General features: G+C 44.2%; 1 protein-coding gene across 1 annotated transcript in view; it reads left to right on the top strand.

The window, feature by feature from the left end:
* Window positions 1–19791, top strand: part of abcc2 (ATP binding cassette subfamily C member 2) — a 90028-nt gene that overhangs the window by 36183 nt on the left and 34054 nt on the right. Inside the window, exons 11-19 of the mRNA XM_078565044.1 lie at window positions 3597–3662; window positions 5469–5606; window positions 8224–8370; window positions 10046–10130; window positions 12224–12290; window positions 12968–13094; window positions 13870–14046; window positions 14735–14902; window positions 19001–19184. Coding sequence (XP_078421170.1) covers window positions 3597–3662; window positions 5469–5606; window positions 8224–8370; window positions 10046–10130; window positions 12224–12290; window positions 12968–13094; window positions 13870–14046; window positions 14735–14902; window positions 19001–19184 — 1159 coding nt within the window. The remainder of the gene's footprint in view (window positions 1–3596; window positions 3663–5468; window positions 5607–8223; window positions 8371–10045; window positions 10131–12223; window positions 12291–12967; window positions 13095–13869; window positions 14047–14734; window positions 14903–19000; window positions 19185–19791) is intronic.

Raw genomic sequence — 19791 nt, 5'->3', positions numbered from 1 at the left:
AGTTATGATACAAGTCAGTCATGGTCTAATTGAATGGTGAAGGGATTGAAAAGAGCTGTGGTGAATGGCTGTTTTTCAGACTGGAGGAAGATACACAGTGGGGTTGTCTTAGGGTCAGTACTGGACCGCTGCAGATTCTGACCTACATTAAAGACTTGGACCCAGGGTAAAGTGCTTAGCTTTGAAATTTGCAAATGTCATGAAACATGAAGGCATAGTAAACAGTGAGGAAGATTGTAACAGACTTTGAGAGGGCATAAACAGGCTGGGGGAATGGACAACTGAAATCCAGTGCAGAAAAGTGTGAGGTGATACATTTTGGTGAGAAGAATGAGGAAAGACAACACATACTAAATATGTACGATATTATAATGGGCGCAAAAAGAGAGGGGGGTAGTGGTTGTGCAGAAATCTTTGGAGGTGGCAGGATAGGTTAACAATATGAAGCATGTGCAATCCTGAACTTTATAAATAGAGGAATAGAATACAAAAGCCAGGAAATTATGTTAAATCCCTATAAAGCTCTAGTTCATCTCAGCTGGAGTACTGTTTCCAATTCTGAGCATCACACATTAGGAGGGAAATTAAGATTTTGAAGAGTATAAAGAAGAAACTTTCTAGAACGGCTCCAGGGATGAGGAATTGCTGTTACGATGAAAGACTGAAGAAGCTGGGGTTGTTCTCCATAAGAGCAGAGAAGGCTAAGAGGAGATTTGATAGAGATGTTCAAAATCATGAAGAGTTTAGATAGAGTAAATAGAAAGAAAATGATTCCAGTGGCTGAAGGATTGACAACCAGAAGGCACACACTTAAGGTGATTGGCAAAAAAACCCAAGGTGACATGAGGAAAAACCTTTTGATGCAGTGAATGATTAGGATTTGGAGTGCAGTGCCTGATAGGGTGGAAAGACCCAGCACAGACTCAATGGGTTGAATGGCCTTTTTTTATCTGTACCATTCTAAGAACAGGCTCAAAAGTTTTTTATAAATTATTTCATGGGATGTGGGCATCGTTGGCAAGGTCAGCACTTGTTGAACATCCTAATTGGCCTTGAACTGGATGGCTTGCAAGGCCCTTGCAGAGTCAACCATATTGACGTGGACCTGGAGTCACGTGTAGGCCAGAGCAGGTAAGGATGGCAGATTTCCTTTTCTCAAGACATTAGTGAACCGGATGGATTTTTACAAAAATTGACAATAATTGTCAGAGCCACTGGCTTTATTATTCCAGATTTTTATCAATTGAATTCATTTTCCACCAATTGGATTTGAACCTATGTCCCCAGAGCATTAGCCTGGGCTTTAGGATTACTAGTCTAATGACATTACCACTACGCCACAGTCTTCCCAGGAAGATCCTCCTCCAGTTCCTATGAATGATCAGGTAATTGGCTTTGTTTTTATAGTGTTAGTTGAGTGAATTATATTGCCCTGGGCCAATGTTCTTCATTGCAAGATCTGCAAACCAGTGGCGGCTCCCATCGATGTTAAGTGTGGCTCCCCGACCAGTGATGTAGTGCTGCCAGAGCAGAGCTCCGGCACCTCCAACCAGTACTCGGAGAGCAGAGCATGGCGGTGCAGAGTGCTGGGGTCCTGGGGAGGAGAGGCTGGCTGCAAGGTCCGGGGCCTCGGAAGGAGAGGCTGGCTGTGAGATCCGGGGCTCTGGGAAGGAGAGGCTGGCTGCAAGGTCCGGGAGCGAGCTACTGCGGAGTGGAGCCCTAGGTTGTTGGGGGTTGACTGCTGAGTGTGTGTGTAAGAGTGAAAGAGTGTGTGTGTAGGAGTGAGAGAGTGTGTGTGTGGGAGTGAGAGTGTGTGTGTGTGTGTGTGTGTGTGTGTGGGAGTGAGAGTGTGTGTGTGAGAGTGAGAGTGTGTGTGTGGGAGTGAGAGTGTGTGGGAGTGAGAGTGTGTGTGTGTGTGTGGGAGTGAGAGTGTGTGTGTGGGAGTGAGTGTGTGTGTGTGGGAGTGAGAGTGTGTGTGTGTGTGTGGGAGTGAGAGTGTGTGTATGGGAGTGAGAGTGTGTGTGTGGGAGTGAGAGAGTGTGTGTGGGGGAGTGAGAGAGTGTGTGTGGGGGAGTGAGAGAGTGTGTGTGGGGGAGTGAGAGAGTGTGTGTGGGGGAGTGAGAGAGTGTGTGTGTGGGAGTGAGAGAGTGTGTGTGGGGGAGAGAGTGTGTGTGTGTGGGAGTGAGAGTGAGTGTGGGGGAGTGAGAGAGTGAGTGTGTGGGAGTGAGAGTGTGTGTGTGTGTGTGTGTGTGAGTGAGAGAGTGTGTGTGGGAGTGAGAGTGTGTGTGTGGGAGTGAGAGTGTGTGTGTGTGTGTGAGTGAGAGAGTGTGTGTGTGTGGGAGTGAGAGAGTGAGTGTGTGGGAGTGAGAGTGTGTGTGTTTAGGAGTGAGAGAGTGTGTGTGTGGGAGTGAGAGTGTGTGTGTGGGAGTGAGAGTGTGTGTGTGGGAGTGAGAGAGTGTGTGTGGGGGAGTGAGAGAGTGTGTGTGTGGGAGTGAGAGAGTGTGTGTGTGGGAGTGTGTGTGGGAGTGAGAGAGTGTGTGTGTGGGAGTGAGAGTGTGTGTGGGAGTGAGAGTGTGTGTGTGGGAGTGAGAGTGTGTGTGTGGGAGTGAGAGAGTGAGTGTTTAGGAGTGAGAGAGTGAGTGTGTGGGAGTGAGGAGAGTTGACTGTGTGGAAGTGAGGAGAGTGAGAGTGTGTGTGGGGTTGGTGGGAGGGACTGAGAGAGTCTGTGTGTGTGAGAGTGAGACAGTGAGTGAGTGTGTGTGTGCGGAGATCCGTTTGTATCCAGGAAACGGGCCCACTCCTTCAGGTGTGAGCTGATCCTGACAGCAGTCTCCATCTGGGGAGGCGTCACATGGCATTTCGATGCAGTTGGCTACTAGAATTTTTCAAGGGGCAACCGCCATCGCAGTCCAGCTCACCGGGAGAGAGAAGCACATTCTGCAGGTAAATCCCTCACCCTGGCACTGAGGCACGGCCAAGTCAGTCCACTTCAAGCCTGCATTCCCCAGAAAGAACAATGTATTCTCCTTTTCGACTAATGTCCTTTCTTCCTTTATGTTATCGCAAGCAGGTGCGAATCAAGCAATGTGGCTCTCACATTGCAGGTTTTTTGCTAAAGTGGCCCTTGACTGAAAAATAATGAAGATCACTGCCCTGGGCATTAGAATGATCTACTCTTTTTCAAGTGGTGCAGTGAGATGTGTAGCATTCACAGGTGGACGGGACAAATTTTGTATCATAGTCACGCAACTCCCTCAGTATAAATAACACTGGAGTACCAGCCTACATTATGGGCTAGAAAATCATTGGTACCAGGCATGAAAGCGGCAATTAGAGCTGCTGGTTGGGTGAGATAAAGAGGGGTGGTAGGGGGCTAGTATGGAGTATAAATACCAACATGGACCTGTTTGGGCAGAATGGCCTGTTTCTGCTCTGTAGCTTCAAATTCTCATGCCCCAATAAAAGCTCAGAGAAAACACGAATAGAAAAATAATTCTTAGTCACTTTTGTCAGTCATTGCCATATATAAACTGGCAAGGTTTTGAAAACATTACTAATAGCAATACACATATTAACTTGTCCCTTCATTTCAACAGGTGAAAAACATGAAACACAAGGACCAAAGGATGAAATTAATGAATGAAATCCTAAATGGAATAAAGGTAATTTCCATATATGGATGCAGGAAGCCCTGATTGGAACATGAGAATGTATTGGAGTTGGTAGATAGATGAATGAGAGTGTGAACGTCTGAGGCATTTATTGCTAAGGAGCCCAGACTGCCTGATGTATGTGCCTCACAGGGGTACTCAGCATTAACACTGAACATACACAACATTTTAACCTGCATGATTATTTCCTTGTAAAAATTTAGCCATCAATCTTCTAATTTTGGAAGTGTGAAGATGTTGAGCTTGTCTTTAGCAAAGAGCTTTTCAGGTGACCTAATTAAAGCTTTATACAGAGAAAGAGCTTGCATTTCTATAGCATCTTTCATGACTTCAGGGCAGCTCAAAGTACTTTACAGCCAATGAAGCACTTTTGAAGGGTAGTCAATGTTGTTGGAGATGTGTAGTCATTTTATGTTCAGCAAGCTCCCACAAACAGAAATCTGATAAAAGCAGTTAATTTGTCTAAGAGATGTTGATTGAGGGATAAATATTGGCCAGGACACAAAGAGAACTCCCCTGCTGCTCTTTGAAATAGGGACCATGGGATCTTTCATCTCCACCTGAAAAATCAGACAGTGCCTCTGTTTAATGTCTCATCTGAAAGATGGCACCTCCAACACTGCAGCCCTCCCTCAGTACTGCACTGGCATTGTCAGCCTGGATTTTTGTGCTCAAGGGAGTTGAACCCAAGACCTAGTGGCTCAGAAGTTAGAGTGCAGTTCAAAAGAGATTCACCAGGCTGATTCTGGGATGATGGGGTTGATTTATCAAGAACGGCTAAACAGGTTAGGCCTTTATTCATTAGGGTTTCGAAGAATGAGGGGTAATCTTATTGAAATGTACAAGATTCTGAGAGGGTTTGACAGGGCAGATGTTGAGAAGATGTTTCCACTCGTGGGGGAATCTTGAACTAGGGGACATAGTTGCAAAATAAAGGGACACTCATTTAAAACAGATGTGAAGGAATTTCTTCTCTCAGAGGGTAGTGAATGTCTGGAATTCTCTACCCCAGAGAGTTGTGGAGGCTAGATCAAAGTATTTAAAGAGGAGGTAGATAGATTTTTGAAATATCGGGGAGTTGAAGGTTATGAGGAGCTGGCACGAAAGAGGAGTTGAGGCCCGGTGCAGATCAGGCATGATCTTATTGAATGGCGGGACAGGCTTGAAGGCCAAATGGCCTATTCCTGCAGCTATTTCTTATGTACGCATTGACAGCCATGTAGAAAAATGAGGCAGTTATGGGCTAGATTTTGTAGGAGGCGGGGGAGTGGGGGGGGTGGGAGCGGGGGGATGTAGACAATCCCATGGCATTATTATGAAGAAGAGCAGGGGAGTTCTGCCTGGCGTCTTACCCAATGTTTATCCCTCAATCAACATTGCAAGAACAGATATTCTGGTCATTATTACATTGTTGTTTGTGGGATCTTGCTGTGTGAAAATTCGCTGCTGTGTTTCCTGCATTACAACCATAACTACACTTCAATAAAAGTCTTTGGCTGTAAAGTGCTTTGGGATAAAAACAAAAATAGCTGGAAAAACTCAGCAGGTCTGACAGCATCTGCGGAGAGGAATACAGTTAACGTTTTGAGTCCGTGTGACTCGTCATCAGAACTAGAAGTGCTTTGAGATGTTCAGTGGCCGTGAAAAATGCTATACAAATACGAGTCTTTCTTCCATTTGCTTTCTATGGTTCATCAGGTGACCAGATATGCTTATATAAAGAGAATCAGCTGAGAGAAGGTGGGGTCAATAAGGGACAAGCTGTGTTGCTAAATGTTGTCATTTTTATCTTTGAAGGTTATGAAGTTTTATGCTTGGGAGCCATCATTTGAAGAACAGGTGCTTGGAATAAGAGAGAAAGAGTTAAAAGTGATGAAGAAATCTTCATATGTGATGACTGCTTCTATTTTCCTTTTTACATGTACACCATTCATCGTAAGTGTTGTGATGATTATTGCATTGAGTTTTCATGTTTTTGGAATCTTTCTGTTTGCGCATCAAACTGAGGTCTGCCATCAACAGCAAATTGCATTTATATAGCACCTTTAATATAATGAAACCATCCCAAGGTGTTTCACAGGAGCACTAAGCAAAATTTGACATAAGAAGATATTAGGGCAGGTGACCAAAGAGGTAGATTTAAAGGAGGAGAGAGAGAGGTGGAGAGGTCTAGGGAGGGAATTCCAGAGCTTAGGGTCTAAGACAGCACAAGGCATGGCCAACGGTGATGGAGCATTTAAAATTGGGGATGCTCAAGAGACCAGAATTAGAGAAGCACAGATATCTCGGAGGGTTCCAAGGTGGGAGGAGGTTTCAGAGATAAGGGGAGGGCAAGGACCAAAGATCAATGAAAGGTGTGGCTAAAGAGTTAGGTTTTTGAGGGAGCTTTTTAGGAGTCATGGGCGATAGCAAGCTGCAAGGAGCTCATGAAGGGTGTTTTAGAACACCGGGGAAGGATGGCTGAAGGCTTTTCCATCAGTGGTGGCCCAGATACAGAGGGCACACAATCGACCAGAGTTGGACGAGTGGAGATCGCTGAAATGTATGGACTGGAGAGGTTGGGTGTGGTGGGGTGAGATCCAATAATAGGGGTTGAAGTGAAAGTTAAGATTTTAATGTTGCTGTGCTGGGAGTTGGACAGCAAGAAGCAGCATAGAATTTACAGCTCAGAAATAGTCCATTTGGCCCATCTGATATGTGCTGGTGTGCATGTGCCACATGAGCTTCCTCCCACCCTATTCATCTCAACCAATAGCATATCTTTCTGCAAGGATCTGATGATGTTATGGTAGGTGGAAGTAGGTGATTTTGGTAATAGACAATGGAAATGGAGCTTTTAGGGGTTTAAAAAGAAATGCATGGAACAAGATGGCTCATCTGTAGCTGGATCCAAGGAGATCAACCATCCAAGGTTTAGTTATCAAATCATTCAGCACAGACAGAGGCCAATCAGCCCATTGTACCTGTGCTGGCTATTTGAAAGAGCTGGCCAATTAATCCCACTCCTCCTGCTGTTTCCTCACAGCCCTGCATTTTTTTTTACCTTTTCAAGTACTTATCCAATTCCCTTTTGAGAGTTCCTATTGAATCTGCTTCCACCGTCCTTTCAGACAGCGTGTTCCAGATCATCAGAACATGCTGTGTTGAAAAAAAAAAATTCTCCTCATCTCCTCTGTGGTTCTTCTGCCAATCATCTTAAATCTGTGCCCTCTGGTTACTAACCCTTCGGCTGCTGGAAACACTTCCTCCCTTCTACTCTATCAAAGCCCCTCATAACTCTGAGCTCCTCTATTAAATCCTCTTTTTTCTCTAATGAGAACAATTCCAGCTTCTTTAGACCCTCCACATAACAGAATGATGCGAGCGTAAGGGTGGGTAGATGTTATTTCGTCACTTTGGCCACTGTTGGCCACATATGGACCAGGTAAGGACAGCAGATTTCTTTCCCTAAAGAACATTTGTGAACCAGATGGGTTTTTGCAACAAAAGTAAAATACTGCAGCTGCTGGAATTCTGAAATAAAAACAAAAAATGTTTGAAATACTCAGCAGGTCAGGCAGCATCTGTGGAGATAAACAGAGTTAACATTTCAGGTTGAGATGACCTGTCATCAGAGCGGATATTTACAGCAACTTGGTAGTTTCATACCATCTTTTCTTTTTCCAGATTTATTTAATTACCTAAATTTAGATTTCCCCAGCAGCTGCTGTGGTGGGATTTGAACTCATGTCTCTGAATTACTAGTCCAATAACAGAGCTTCCATGTTACTGTAACCCTATCATTCTACCCTGGAAGATAGTGGCCACTACACCAGGGACATCTTTATGTCAAAAGCAGAAAACTGCGGGGCTGGCAAGGGGTAAGAGGTGCATTTTTCTTGTCCTCTTGCTCTCCAGTGTGGTCCCTGTTCCAACCCTTCTTTCGCCCTGCCCTTGCCCCCCCCTCTCTAGCCCGGTTTTCACCCAGTTTCCACCTGCTCCTGCCTTCACTAGCTCTGCTCCCGCCCCGTTCCCACTCTGCTCCTGCCTTGCTCTCGCCCAGCTCTTGCCCCTCTCCTGCCCTGCTCCCGATTTGTTCCCGCCCTTGCTCCCAACCTGCTCCCGGTCTACCCCACTCTCCTCCTGCAATCCTCCTGCCCTGCTCCTGCTCTGCTCCAGTCCCGCTCTGCTCCTGCCTTCCTCCCGCCCTGCTTGCTCCCCACTCCTGCCCAACTCCCCACCCACCTCCAGCCCCGCTCCCACTCCGCTTGCTGTCCTGCTCCCACCCATTCGGTGCCCTGCTTGCTTCCCCACTTGCTGCTCTGCTCCTGCACCCCGCTCCCATCCTACTCGTGCCCTGCTCCTGCCCTGTTCGCGTCGGGGAGAGACTCGCTTTGCATCAGGGCGAGATTTGCCGGGGAACCTAACTCCAATTTATATATTTATTGTTATGGGGAAATCTGATTCGCTTATCATTGTTTCGCTTAAAGTCGCACTTTTAAAGAATGCAACTAGGAAGTTAAGTGAGGAATTACTGTTGCCCTCTCAGTCCTACATGTTCTCTCCCTTATAGGTGATTATAACCAGTTTTGCTGTCTATCTTGCTGTGGATCCAAACAATGTTCTGAATGCTGAGAAAGCCTTTACCTCCATCTCACTGTTCAACATTATGCGATTTCCTCTAATGATGCTACCCATGCTTATCTCATCAATGGTTCAGGTAAGACCTGTGGCAAATGAATTTCTATGTAGACAAATGTGAGCTTATCCACTTTGGACGTACAAATAAAAGGATAGAACAGGGTACTTTCCAAGTAAAATTAGAAACAATGGAGCTCCAAAGAGACTTGTGGGTCCAGGTACACAAAGCATTCAAATGTCACAAACATGTACAGAAAATAATCAAAAGGCTAATGGAATGCTGGTTTGTATATCTAGAGACCAGAATCCAGCTTCAGCTATGCAAAGTCCTGGTTAAACCACACCTGCAGTTACTGTGAGCAGTTCTGGGCATTACACCTTAGATAGGATATATAGGATATATAGGAGTGAATGCAACGTAAATTTAGCAGAATGATGCCTGTACTCCCAAGGGTTAACTTATGAGGCGAGACAGAAAAACTACAGGGAAAATTGACAACAAAATGATGGAGAAGGGTAACGATGGTAGATTTAGATGAGCAAAGGTAGGAGGAGGCTCGAGTGGAGCATAAACACTGGCATGGCCTGGTTGGGCTGAATGGCCTGTTTCTGTGCCATATATCCTATGTAAACACAAACTAGGATTGTATTTCTGTAATTTTGACGGTTAAGGAGTGATTTTATCAAAGTTTTCAAGATATTAGGGGGAACAGATAGGGTAGACAGAGAGAAACTGTTTCAGCTGGTTCAGAAGTCATGGACTGAGAGGCAGAGACTAAAAATTAGAGTTGGACCTTTCATGGACAAAATCTGGAAACACTTCCACACACAAAGGGTAGTAGAAATTTGAACACTCTTCCATAAATGGCATTGATGCTAGATCAATTGCTAGTTTTAAATATGAGATTGATTTTTTTTATTAATCAAGGATAATAAAGGTTATGGGCAAAGGCAGGTATATGGAGTTAGGTCAGAGATTAACCATGATCTCATTGAATGATGGAACAGGCTTGAGGGGCTGAAGAGCCTCCTCCTGTTCCTAGGGTCCCAGAAACCTTCTGGTGATGGTCTTTCTCTCTTGGAATTTTTCCTTCCTTTTGCTCTTTTGAAACTACAAACTTCTTCATGCATTCCTGTACCTTAGAGGACAAATAGCACCTTGGTTTAACGTCTTATCCAAAAAGCTGACACCTCTGACAATACAACAGTCCATCAGTACTGCACTGGAATGTCAATCTGGATTATGGATCCAGGACTCTGGAGTGGGATTTAATGCATAACCTTTTGACTCAGGGAACATAAGAAATAAGATCTGGAGTAGGTCATTTGGCTCTTTGAGCATGCTCTTTCATTCAGTAAGATCATGGCTCTTTGACCTCAACTCCACTTTTCTGCCCAATCCCTTAGTTCCCTCAATATCCAAAAATCTATGGACCTCAGTTTTGAATATGCTCAACAACAGAGTATCCACAGATCTCTGAGGTAGAGAATTCTAAAGATTCACTGCCATTTAAGAAATTCCTCCTTATCTCTGTTCAAAATGGCTCTCATTCTGAGAGTGTGGCCCAGGTGGTTTAGATTCCTCGGACAGACAGTCCTACCCACTAACCAAGACTGACCCCTCGAACATTGTGAACTAGGAAGAGTATACTGGTCCATGAGAGATGTTCATAAAGCTTTGGAAGAAGATACTAATACTCCTTTAATTCAACACGTCATTTGACTACTTGACCTGTTATTTCTTCCATCCGTAGGCCAGAGTTTCCTGCAAACGACTGGAAAGGTTCCTAGGAGGTGAAAACTTAGACACCTCAGCAATTCAACAGGATCCCAGCTTTGGTATGTTGGAAACTTAATAGCAGCCTAGTTATTGCTGATGTGTCGAGGCCACAGTCTGTGTTGGTATATTCACCTTTTAGTTTGAAAGGTTGTGTCTTTGGTCATGTTTGGAAGTGCAGAGTCCCCATTGAAACCTGATGAAAGTAGACACTCTTTTATGAGACGTCTTCAGGGGCCTTGGTCTCTGTGCCAGTCTTCGTTTTGGACAGATAACTAGTGAGAGGAGACAGCCTGAACCTTGAGTTGTACCTACCATCAATATGGCTGCTAAAATGCCCAAAGAACTACATTGGAAAAGAACTTGGAAGAATCCACTGGTTATCTATATATTTATATATATTATATTGATATATGAATAGTCATTTGGTAGTACGGAACCTGCATTTGGTGAAAAAAGAGATATGTTGTCGAAGCTTTTCATCTTGCACTCATTAGGACAATTCGCAAGAATACCAAATTGTAAATGAAACAACAATTTATACTGCATGAGAAGAGAGTGCTGATTGGTTGGCTAATGGAATCTGATTGGTAGAGGCATTGCCTTGGAGAATGCACCAGTTAACTGTTAACTCTCATGCAGTATAAGTTGTTGTTACCTTTACAATTGGTATTCTTGTGAATTGTCCTGATGAGTGCAAAACGAAAAGCTTTGACAACATGACTTTGTTTCGAGTAATATTAATATATATTAATGACCAGGACGTGGGTATACAGGGCATAATTTAAAGTTTGCAAATGATATGAAACTCAGAAATGTAGTAAACAAAGTTTAGGAGGATACAGACAGATTGATGAAATGCACACACATGGCAGGTGAAATTTAATGTGGAGAAAGTCTGAAGTGGCACATTTTGGTAGGGATAATTAGGAGAGGCAATATGAACAATTTTAAAGAGGTTGCAGTGACTGAGAGACCTGGATGTATTTGCACACAAAGCTTTGAAGGTGTCAGGACAAGTTGAGATGAGAAGGCTGTTTAAAAGCATGCAGAAACATTGGTTTTACTATTAGAGCGATGGAGTTCTAAAGCAAAAATGTTACAGTAAATCTTTACAAAATATTAAGGCCTCAGCTAGGGAATTGTGTTCAGTCCTGGGCACCACACTTTAAGGATGTCAGTGCCTTGGAGAGGGTGCACAGGAGATTTATTAGAATGATACCAGGGATGAGGGGCTTCACTAATGTGGAGAGACTGGAGCACCTGGGGTTGTTCTCCTTAGAGCAGAGAGAGTTAAGAGAAGATATAATAGAGATGGAGGATTTTGATAGTGTAAACAAGGAGAATCTGTTCCTAGTGCAGGAGGGTTGGTAACCAGAGGGACACAGATTTAAGGTGATTGGCAAAAGAACCAGAGACGACACGAGGAAACATTTTATTACCAAGAGATCTAGAATGCACTGCTTGGAAGGGCAGTGGAAGTAGATTTAATAGTAACTTTCTAAAGAGAACTGGACAGTTTTTTTTTATTCTTTCTTGTTATGTGGGCATCACTGGCAAGGCCAGCATTTGTTGCCCTTCCCTATTTGCCCTTGAACTTTGGCTTTCTAGGCCATTTCAGAGAGCAGTTAAGAGTCAGCCGCATTACTGTGGAGTCACATGTAGGCTAGACCAGGTAAGGATGGCAGATTTCCTTCCCTAAAGGACATTAATGAACCAGATGGGTTTTTACAACAATCAATGATAGCTTCATGGCACAATTACTGAGACTAGCTTTCAGTTTCAGACTTATTAACTGAATTTAAATTCCACGAGTTGCCATGGTGGGATTGGAACCCATGTCCACAGAAAAAGCCTGAACTTCCAGATTACTAGTCCAATCACATGACCACTATGTCACCATCTCCCCTAAATACTTGAAAGGAAAAATTGTCAGGGCTATGTGGGAAGACAAGGAGAGTGGGATTAATTGGATAACTCTTTTTAAAGAGCCAGCACAATATGATGGACTGAATGGTGAAATCAACGGATTCAATAGATTCACCTGTGCTGTATCACTCTATGATTCTGTGTACTGTGTACAGTCAGGCAGTACAAATAAATTGACGTCTGTTGGCTCCAAAAGGAATAATTTTTCATCTTGTCCTTTCGCCAGAGTCTGCAGTCAGCTTCTCAGATGCCACCTTTTCATGGAATAAGAATGAAAGTCCTACCATTAAGAAGTGAGTTATGTTTGTGTAGATTTGGCATGTGTCTCACTGCTGATATGATGAAAGCGTTAAAGCTGGATATTTCTGGGGATTATAGTGTTGTCCTATTGTTGCAAGAAAATTTCTTAAGAAGGGATGGAAGGGGACAGATGAGTGAGGGAAGTGGGACTGTGATTTGTTTCAGTGGCTGTTCTCCAGCATTTTGTCCAGGTGCCCCACTTCACAGCCAGCCAACACAGGCAGCCAATGCCAGCTCTTTGCTAGTGGAGCTTGAAGTTGGTGTTCACACATGTCAGTTGGGAGGTCACAGGTTATCAGGAGCAGGAACCCTGATATCTACCTTCCCTCACAATCCCAGTGGAAAATTTTCCATGAATAGAGGCCATAGGATTGTATACAGCCATGTGAGAAAGCAGATGGGGCCTTGTTTTAGCATTTCATCTGAACGATGGCACCTTTGACAGTGGAGCACTTTGTCGGTGCTGCACTAGGCGTGTCAGTTTAGATTTTGTGCTCAAATCTCTGGAGTGGGAATTGTACCCGCAATATTCTGAGTTGGAGATAAGATGCTGCCCTCTGAACCAGTGCTGAGACCAAGACCCTAAGAATTTCCTGTTGTGGTGAATCACCTTTATCTCAGGGGTCTCTCGACTGCCATTTGTAATGTTAACTTGTGTTTCTTCCTGTAGCGTTACACTAGATATCAAACCAGGCAGACTGGTGGCAGTGGTGGGACCTGTGGGAAGTGGCAAGTCCTCCTTGATATCTGCACTACTCGGAGAAATGGAGAATATCAATGGATTCATAAACGTAAAGGTACAGGAACATGCAGCCGCAGAATTCGTGCTTCTTCAAATTTCTGTTATGTTCTTGCGAGAGGAGTGATTCTCGCTGTGAATTTCCTTGGAGTTTCTCCCATTCTGTTTCCCCAGCTTCAGTGAAAGGGCAGCGGGATTCTCTGTTTACACTTTGTAGGAAGTGTATCTGCTGCACTTCTTGAAGTTCCACCAGCGGATAGGGAGAAAGGAAATACACCCACAAGCTTGTGTCTTTATTTTATTCATTCATGGGATGCCAGTGTCATTGGCCAGCCCTAATTGCCCCTTGAGAAGGTGGTGGTGAGCCGCCTTCTTGAACCGCTGCAGTCCATGTGGTGTAAGTGCACCCACAGTGCTGTTAGGGAGGGAGTTCCAGGATTTTGACCCAGTGACAGTGAAGGAACAGTGATATATTTTCAAGTCAGGACGGCGATGGCTTGGAGGGGAACTTGCAGGTGGTGATGTTCCCATGTGTCTGCTGCCCTTGTCCTGCTAGATGGTAGCAGTCGTGGGTTTGGAAGGTGCTGCCTAAGGAAACTTCGTTGGAATGGTGCTATGAGTGGGAACTTAGTTGAAGAATTCACAAAGTAAAGGGTTGATTCAGGATTCACCAGGGAGGAGGGGGAGATGAGCTAGATATGAGGCCAGGAGACAGATAAATTAATCAGCCTGAACTGCTGCTGCACATGGAGCCAAATGTTAGTACAAGCTGAATGAGAAAAAACGTTCCTCCTCTCACCCTATGCTTTCTCCTGTTGGTTGTGCGCTTTTAGGGTTCGTTTGCCTACGTACCTCAGCAAGCATGGATCCAAAATGATAGCCTACAAAACAACATCTTGTTTGGTTTAGAACGGGAAGAATCTCGATATCAGAAAGTCCTGAAGGCCTGTGCACTTCTACCAGACCTGGAGCTGTTCCCAGCTGGGGACCAAACGGAGATTGGAGAAAAGGTACCAAAGAAAGACTAAATGGAAAAGTGTTGGAAAAACTCAGCAGGCCTGGCAGGATCTGTGGAGAGAGAAATAGGGTTAATCTTTCAAGTTGAATATGATTCTTCTTTGGAACCGTTCCAAAGAAGAGCTGTATTGGACGCAAAACGTTAACTCTGCCTTTCTCTCCACAGATGCTGTCAGACTGGCTGAGTTTTTCCAGCATTTTTTGGTTTTTGTTTAAGAATTAGAGGATATATTGGTTATGAGGAGGGGTTGGAAAAGCTATGACTGTTCGCTTTGGAACAGAGAAGGTTAAGAGGTGACCGAATAGAGGGTCCAAGGTGATGACGGGTTTTGATAAATTATTCCCGTTGGCATGTGGGTCAATATCCAGATGTCAGAGATTCAAAATCAGTGACAAAATATCTAGAGTTGTTGGGATCTGGGATTCTCTATCTGAAAAGGGGGTGGAAAAAAATGTCATAAATAATTTTAAAAGGGAGGAGAATGTCCTGAAGGGTGAGGAACTTTGTGATGTTGCATTATGAACCAAAAAAACAGGGTCATTGGATTAACTGCAACTGCTTATTTAAATAGGCAGCAGAGGCATGACAAACTTAATGGTCTCTTACTGTGCTGTAAATTTCTCTGATTCAAAGTATAAAGAAGTTGGCCACTGGTTGATTTTGATGATTTTCTTTTGCAGGGTATCAATCTAAGTGGTGGGCAGAAGCAGCGAGTCAGCCTGGCGAGGGCAGCTTATAGTGCAGCTGAAATTATCATACTGGACGATCCTCTCTCTGCTGTGGATGCCCATGTGGGAAAGCACATTTTTGAGAAGGTTATTGGCCCAAATGGGCTGTTCAAAGACAAGGTGAGTTGTGGATTTCTGGAATGTCTTTTAAAAAAAAAAATTGGTAAGCAGCTAAGTGTTGAGTGGTCGCCAATGTTGTGGCACTGTTCACTTTTTTACACCAAGTCAGGTACAGCACGGGACTAGATTCAGAGTAAAGCTCCCTCTACTGTTGGGAAATAGAGATCTTTATGTTCTTATGACTTCTTCAGAACGGACACGAAACATTAACTCTGTCTTTCTCTCCACAGATGCTGTCAGACCTGTTGAGTTTTTCCTGCACTTTTTGTGTTTGTTTCAGATTTCCAGCATCCGCAGTATTTTGCCTTTATCTTAGATATAGTTTAAGTAAGCTTATTGGTGTTTGTAGGTGTTAGGAATGAGTTTTAACTTTAAAGTTTAAGTTTGATTTGTATTCCTGTATCTGTGTGTTAAGAAAGGTCAAATTTAGTTTTAGTTTCACTTTAAAAAGGTGTTTGCATTCTAATGAGAGTTTATGACTTAAGACAAGACCTATCCTGTGGAGATAGAAACAGAGTTAACATTTCAAGCCTGTTTGACCCTTCATACAGACTTGAAACGTTAATTCTGTTTCTCCACAGATGCTGCTAGACCTGCTGAGTTTTTCCAACATTTTCTGTTTTTGTTTCTGATTTCCAGCATCCGCAGTATTTTGCTTTTATCTTACAACTTAAGAAGTTAAGCAAAGACAAGAGTAGAAGAATTGGGCTGTTGCCTAGCAACAGGGGTCCAGAGAGGCAAAGCCCTCCCATAGACACACACAGAAAAACTAAATAACAGCAGTTTTAAGTTTTAAGTTTAGTTTTGAAGCCAGGATCCCAGAGAGACTGGACACTGGGAGATGGAGCTGCAGATTTCCCAAAAGAACCAAAAGGCCCCAAGAACAAAGGATTGAGACAGAAACAGGGGAAAGTCCAAAACAGACCTTCTAGTCAAAGGAAGGACAGGAACCTGGAAAAGGTCCTGTCAAGTGAAATTAAGAGCGAGGGGCAGAGAGAAAGGCCCCAAGCTTCAGATTTAAAAAGACAAAAGCTGCAGAAAGCAGATTTAAAATGAGAACATCTTGCGAGAGGCAAGAAGGTCCAAAGAGATTGCTGAAGGTCTGTAACTCTTTGCTATGGGCATGTGAAGCAGTGGTACTGTTTTCGGCTGAGTCGGTGAGGAAGAGTGCTTGGAAGACAGTTGAGTGCATGCGGTGACCCAGGGGAGAGAAACATTAGAAGGAGAGTTCGAAACCCTGGAGGTGAACCCTTGTGGAAAGCATCTGAGAGAAAGCATTGGTTTGGGAGAAGATTCCAAGGCGAGCCTTGGAGAGTGGAGATTGGAAACTCTCATGTGAAAGACAGAGTGCAGTGAGATCGGTTGGCTCACAGTGTGACAAGCATCTGGGGGAGTTGAGGAGAGATCCATAGCATTTGATTGAAGTGGCATCTGTCGGTTGGGCCTGAATGTTTCAGGTGACGGGGCGGGCTTGGCGGCAGTGGATGGGGGTGGTGGTCACAGAGCCATTTTACATGGGGGGGAGGGCAATTAAGGCGTAAGACGTGAGCCATAGCGCTCAGCGCTACCTGTGCAGGTGGGGGGGAGGAGGGAGAGTCGGGGCCAGCGCTTTTTCACACATATCCTGAAGAGCGCTTCAAACTCCCTAAGGCACGGAGCTGCCTCAGGGACATTGAATCGCTATTGTAATTAATGAATAAATAGATTAAAAATTTATTTAAACATGTCCCCTCATGTGACTGTGTCACATGAGATGGGACATGTTTTTATATGTAGGAAAAATTTTTCATTTAATTAATAAAAGCTTTAGGAAACCTCATCCCGCTCGTGGATGAGGTTTCCTAAAAAATGTGAGGGCTGCTTGGCCTTTTCGCCTGCCCCGCCAACTTTAAGATTGGACGGGCAGTGTTAACAATTACCATAATTACTTACTTAATGGCCTTAATAGGTAGTTTACATATCGGGGGGCCCGTAGCCGACTCCGGCGCGCGCCCGCTGAACAAAACATCGCAAGACAGCGCGATGACATCGGAACACATGCCCGACATCATCGTGTGTCATTTTATGCCCCCACATGCCAACTGAAAAGTCCTGCCCTTGGTTTCAGAGTGTGGTGTGTCTGACCATATTGTGCTATCGGTTTACATGGAATGTGTACTTACTGTGAACATTAGAGTATATGATAGCTTTTATAACTTGTGTTATCCTTACAAATCTGTATATAACTGTAAAGGTACAGTTGTAAATGAAAGAGTATTGTAATATAGTTCATCTTTTCTCGTTGAATAAATGTTTCATTCTTTTGTTAAAAGTTTATTAGCTGACGCCAGTGACTCTGTTCAGTATCTACTCCCCTCGTATCTAAACAAACAAATTAAAAGTTAGGATCTATCATGCTGGGTTCCACTCTGGGATCAGGCTTGTCTAGGAGTAATCTCAGCTGGGATCATAACACTACACCGTCCCCATCAAACACTCCCAGGACAGGTACAGCACGGGGTTAGCTACAGAGTAAAGTTCCCTCTACACCGTCCCCATCAAACACTCCCAGGACAGGTACAGCACGGGGTTAGATACAGAGTAAAGCTCCCTCTACACTGTCCCCATCAAACACTCCCAGGGCAGGTACAGCATGGGGTTAGATACAGAGTAAAGTTCCCTCTACACCGTCCCCATCAAACACTCCCAGGACAGGTACAGCATGGGGTTAGATACAGAGTAAAGCTCCCTCTACACTGTCCCCAACAAACACTCCCAGGACAGGTACAGCACGGGGTTAGATATAGAGTAAATCTCCCTGTACACTGTCCCCATCAAACACTCCCAGGACAGGTACAGCACGGGGTTAGATACAGAGTAAAGCTCCCTCTACACTGTCCCCATCAAACACTCCCAGGACAGGTACAGCACGGAGTTAGATACAGAGTAAAGCTCCCTCTACAGTATCCTCATCAAACACTCCCAGGACAGGTGCAGCACGAGGTCAGATACAGAATAAAGCTCCCTCTAGACTGTCCCATCAAACACTCCCAGGATAGGTGCAGCACGGGGTTAGATACAGTAATCTGGGCAAGGATACATTAGAATCCTGGATATATGTTCTTCTCCCTAACTCATAGGTGACTAAGCCAAATCTCACCCCCAGTTGCTTCTTTGGCTGGTGTTTGCCCACTCCGTACAGATTGGGGACTGAAGCTGGGCTCCTGCTGCTCTGTATGGCCCAGGACCACACTGCTCAGAACATAGAATCTCACCGCATAGGCGGAAGCTATTCAGCCCATTGTGCCTTTGCTGGCTCTTTGTATAGGAACTATCTAATTAATCCCCTGCTCTTTCCTCATAGCCCTGCAAATTTTTCCTTTTCAAGTATTTATCCAATTCCCTTTTGGAAATTACCATTGAATTTGCGTCTCCTGCATGTAGCTTTTCAGCTATTTGATGTATTAAACAGAATAAATTCAGTGGGTAACACTCTTACATCAGAGCCAGAGGTGGTGGGTTTGATTATCACACCATAGACTTGAGGACAATATCCAGGTTGACGCTCCCAGTGCAGTATTGTGAGCGCTGCACTGTCGGAGGTGCTGTCTTTCAGATGAATCGTTAAGTTGTTTAAAAAAATTCATGATGCTATTTCAAAGAAGAGCAGGAGAGTTCTCCCCGGTGTCCTGACCAATATTTATCCCTCAATCAACATTTCAAAAACAGATTATCTGGTCTTTATCACATTGCTGTTTGTGGGTGGTTGCTGTGTCTTTTACTGTATTACAACAGTGACTGTACTTCTTTGGCTGTAAAGTGTTTTGAGATGTCCTGAGTTCATGATAGCATTGTATAAATGTGTTTTTCTGGACACTCTTTCTGACTACAGCAGGGGTTGTTGAGGTGAATAGCATAAATGCATTTAGGGGAAAGGCAGATAAACACATCAGAGAGAATGGAACAGAAGGATATGCTGATGGATTGAGATGAAGAGGGATGGCAGGAAGCTTGTGTGGAGGATAAATGCTGCCATGGATCTGTTGGGCCAAATGGCTTGTTTCTGTGTAAAATTCCATATATTCTCTGACTCTCCGACAATTCATGTTTTTTAAACAGACTCGAATTCTTGTGACGCATGGAGTCACATTTCTACCTCAAATGGATGAGATTGTGGTTCTGGTGGATGGTAAAGTGTCTGAAGTGGGCTCATACAAAACGCTAAAGGCGAACAAGGGGGCGTTTGCAGACTTCCTGAACACATACGGAGAAGGGGACCGCAGTGAGGAGGGAGAGGCGACAGGTATGTAGCCTCCAGACAGATCCACCACACTGCCCCACCCACCTTTTCAATTTCCACAGTTACACAAACAATTTAATGGTTGGATCTTTAAACAGCCTCTCCAGATCAGCTCTGGCTATAGTCAGGTCATATCCACAGCATTGTTAGTGCAAGGAATATGATAACTGGGGATGTGAACGATACAACTCAGCTCATTAAACTCACCCCCTGCACTCCAGGCAGTTTTTGCTCTTCATCACCCCCACTCAAATGTCTATACAATAAGTTTAACTTTTGTTGTTTTTCTTGACTGACAACAAGAACAACTTGAATTTATATAGCGCTTTAATGTGGCAAAATACCCCAAGACACTTCCCACAAGTGTTATCAAGCAAAAGTTGACACTGAGTCACGTCAGGAGATAATTAGGACAGGTGACCACAAACTTTGTCAAAGAGATAGGATTTAAGGAATGTCTTAAAAGAGGAGAGAGAGAGAGAGATGGAGAGGTTTAGGGAGGGAATTCCAGAGCCCAGGGGCCAGGCAGCTGAAGGCAGGACATCCAATGGTGGAGTAATTAAAATCGTGAATGCTCAAGAGGCCAGAATTAGAGGAGCACAGATATCTC

Source organism: Cetorhinus maximus, chromosome 20, assembly GCF_964194155.1.
Source record: "Cetorhinus maximus chromosome 20, sCetMax3.hap1.1, whole genome shotgun sequence".
Taxonomy (NCBI): domain Eukaryota; kingdom Metazoa; phylum Chordata; class Chondrichthyes; order Lamniformes; family Cetorhinidae; genus Cetorhinus; species Cetorhinus maximus.
This window is presented reverse-complemented; position numbering and strand designations above follow the sequence as displayed.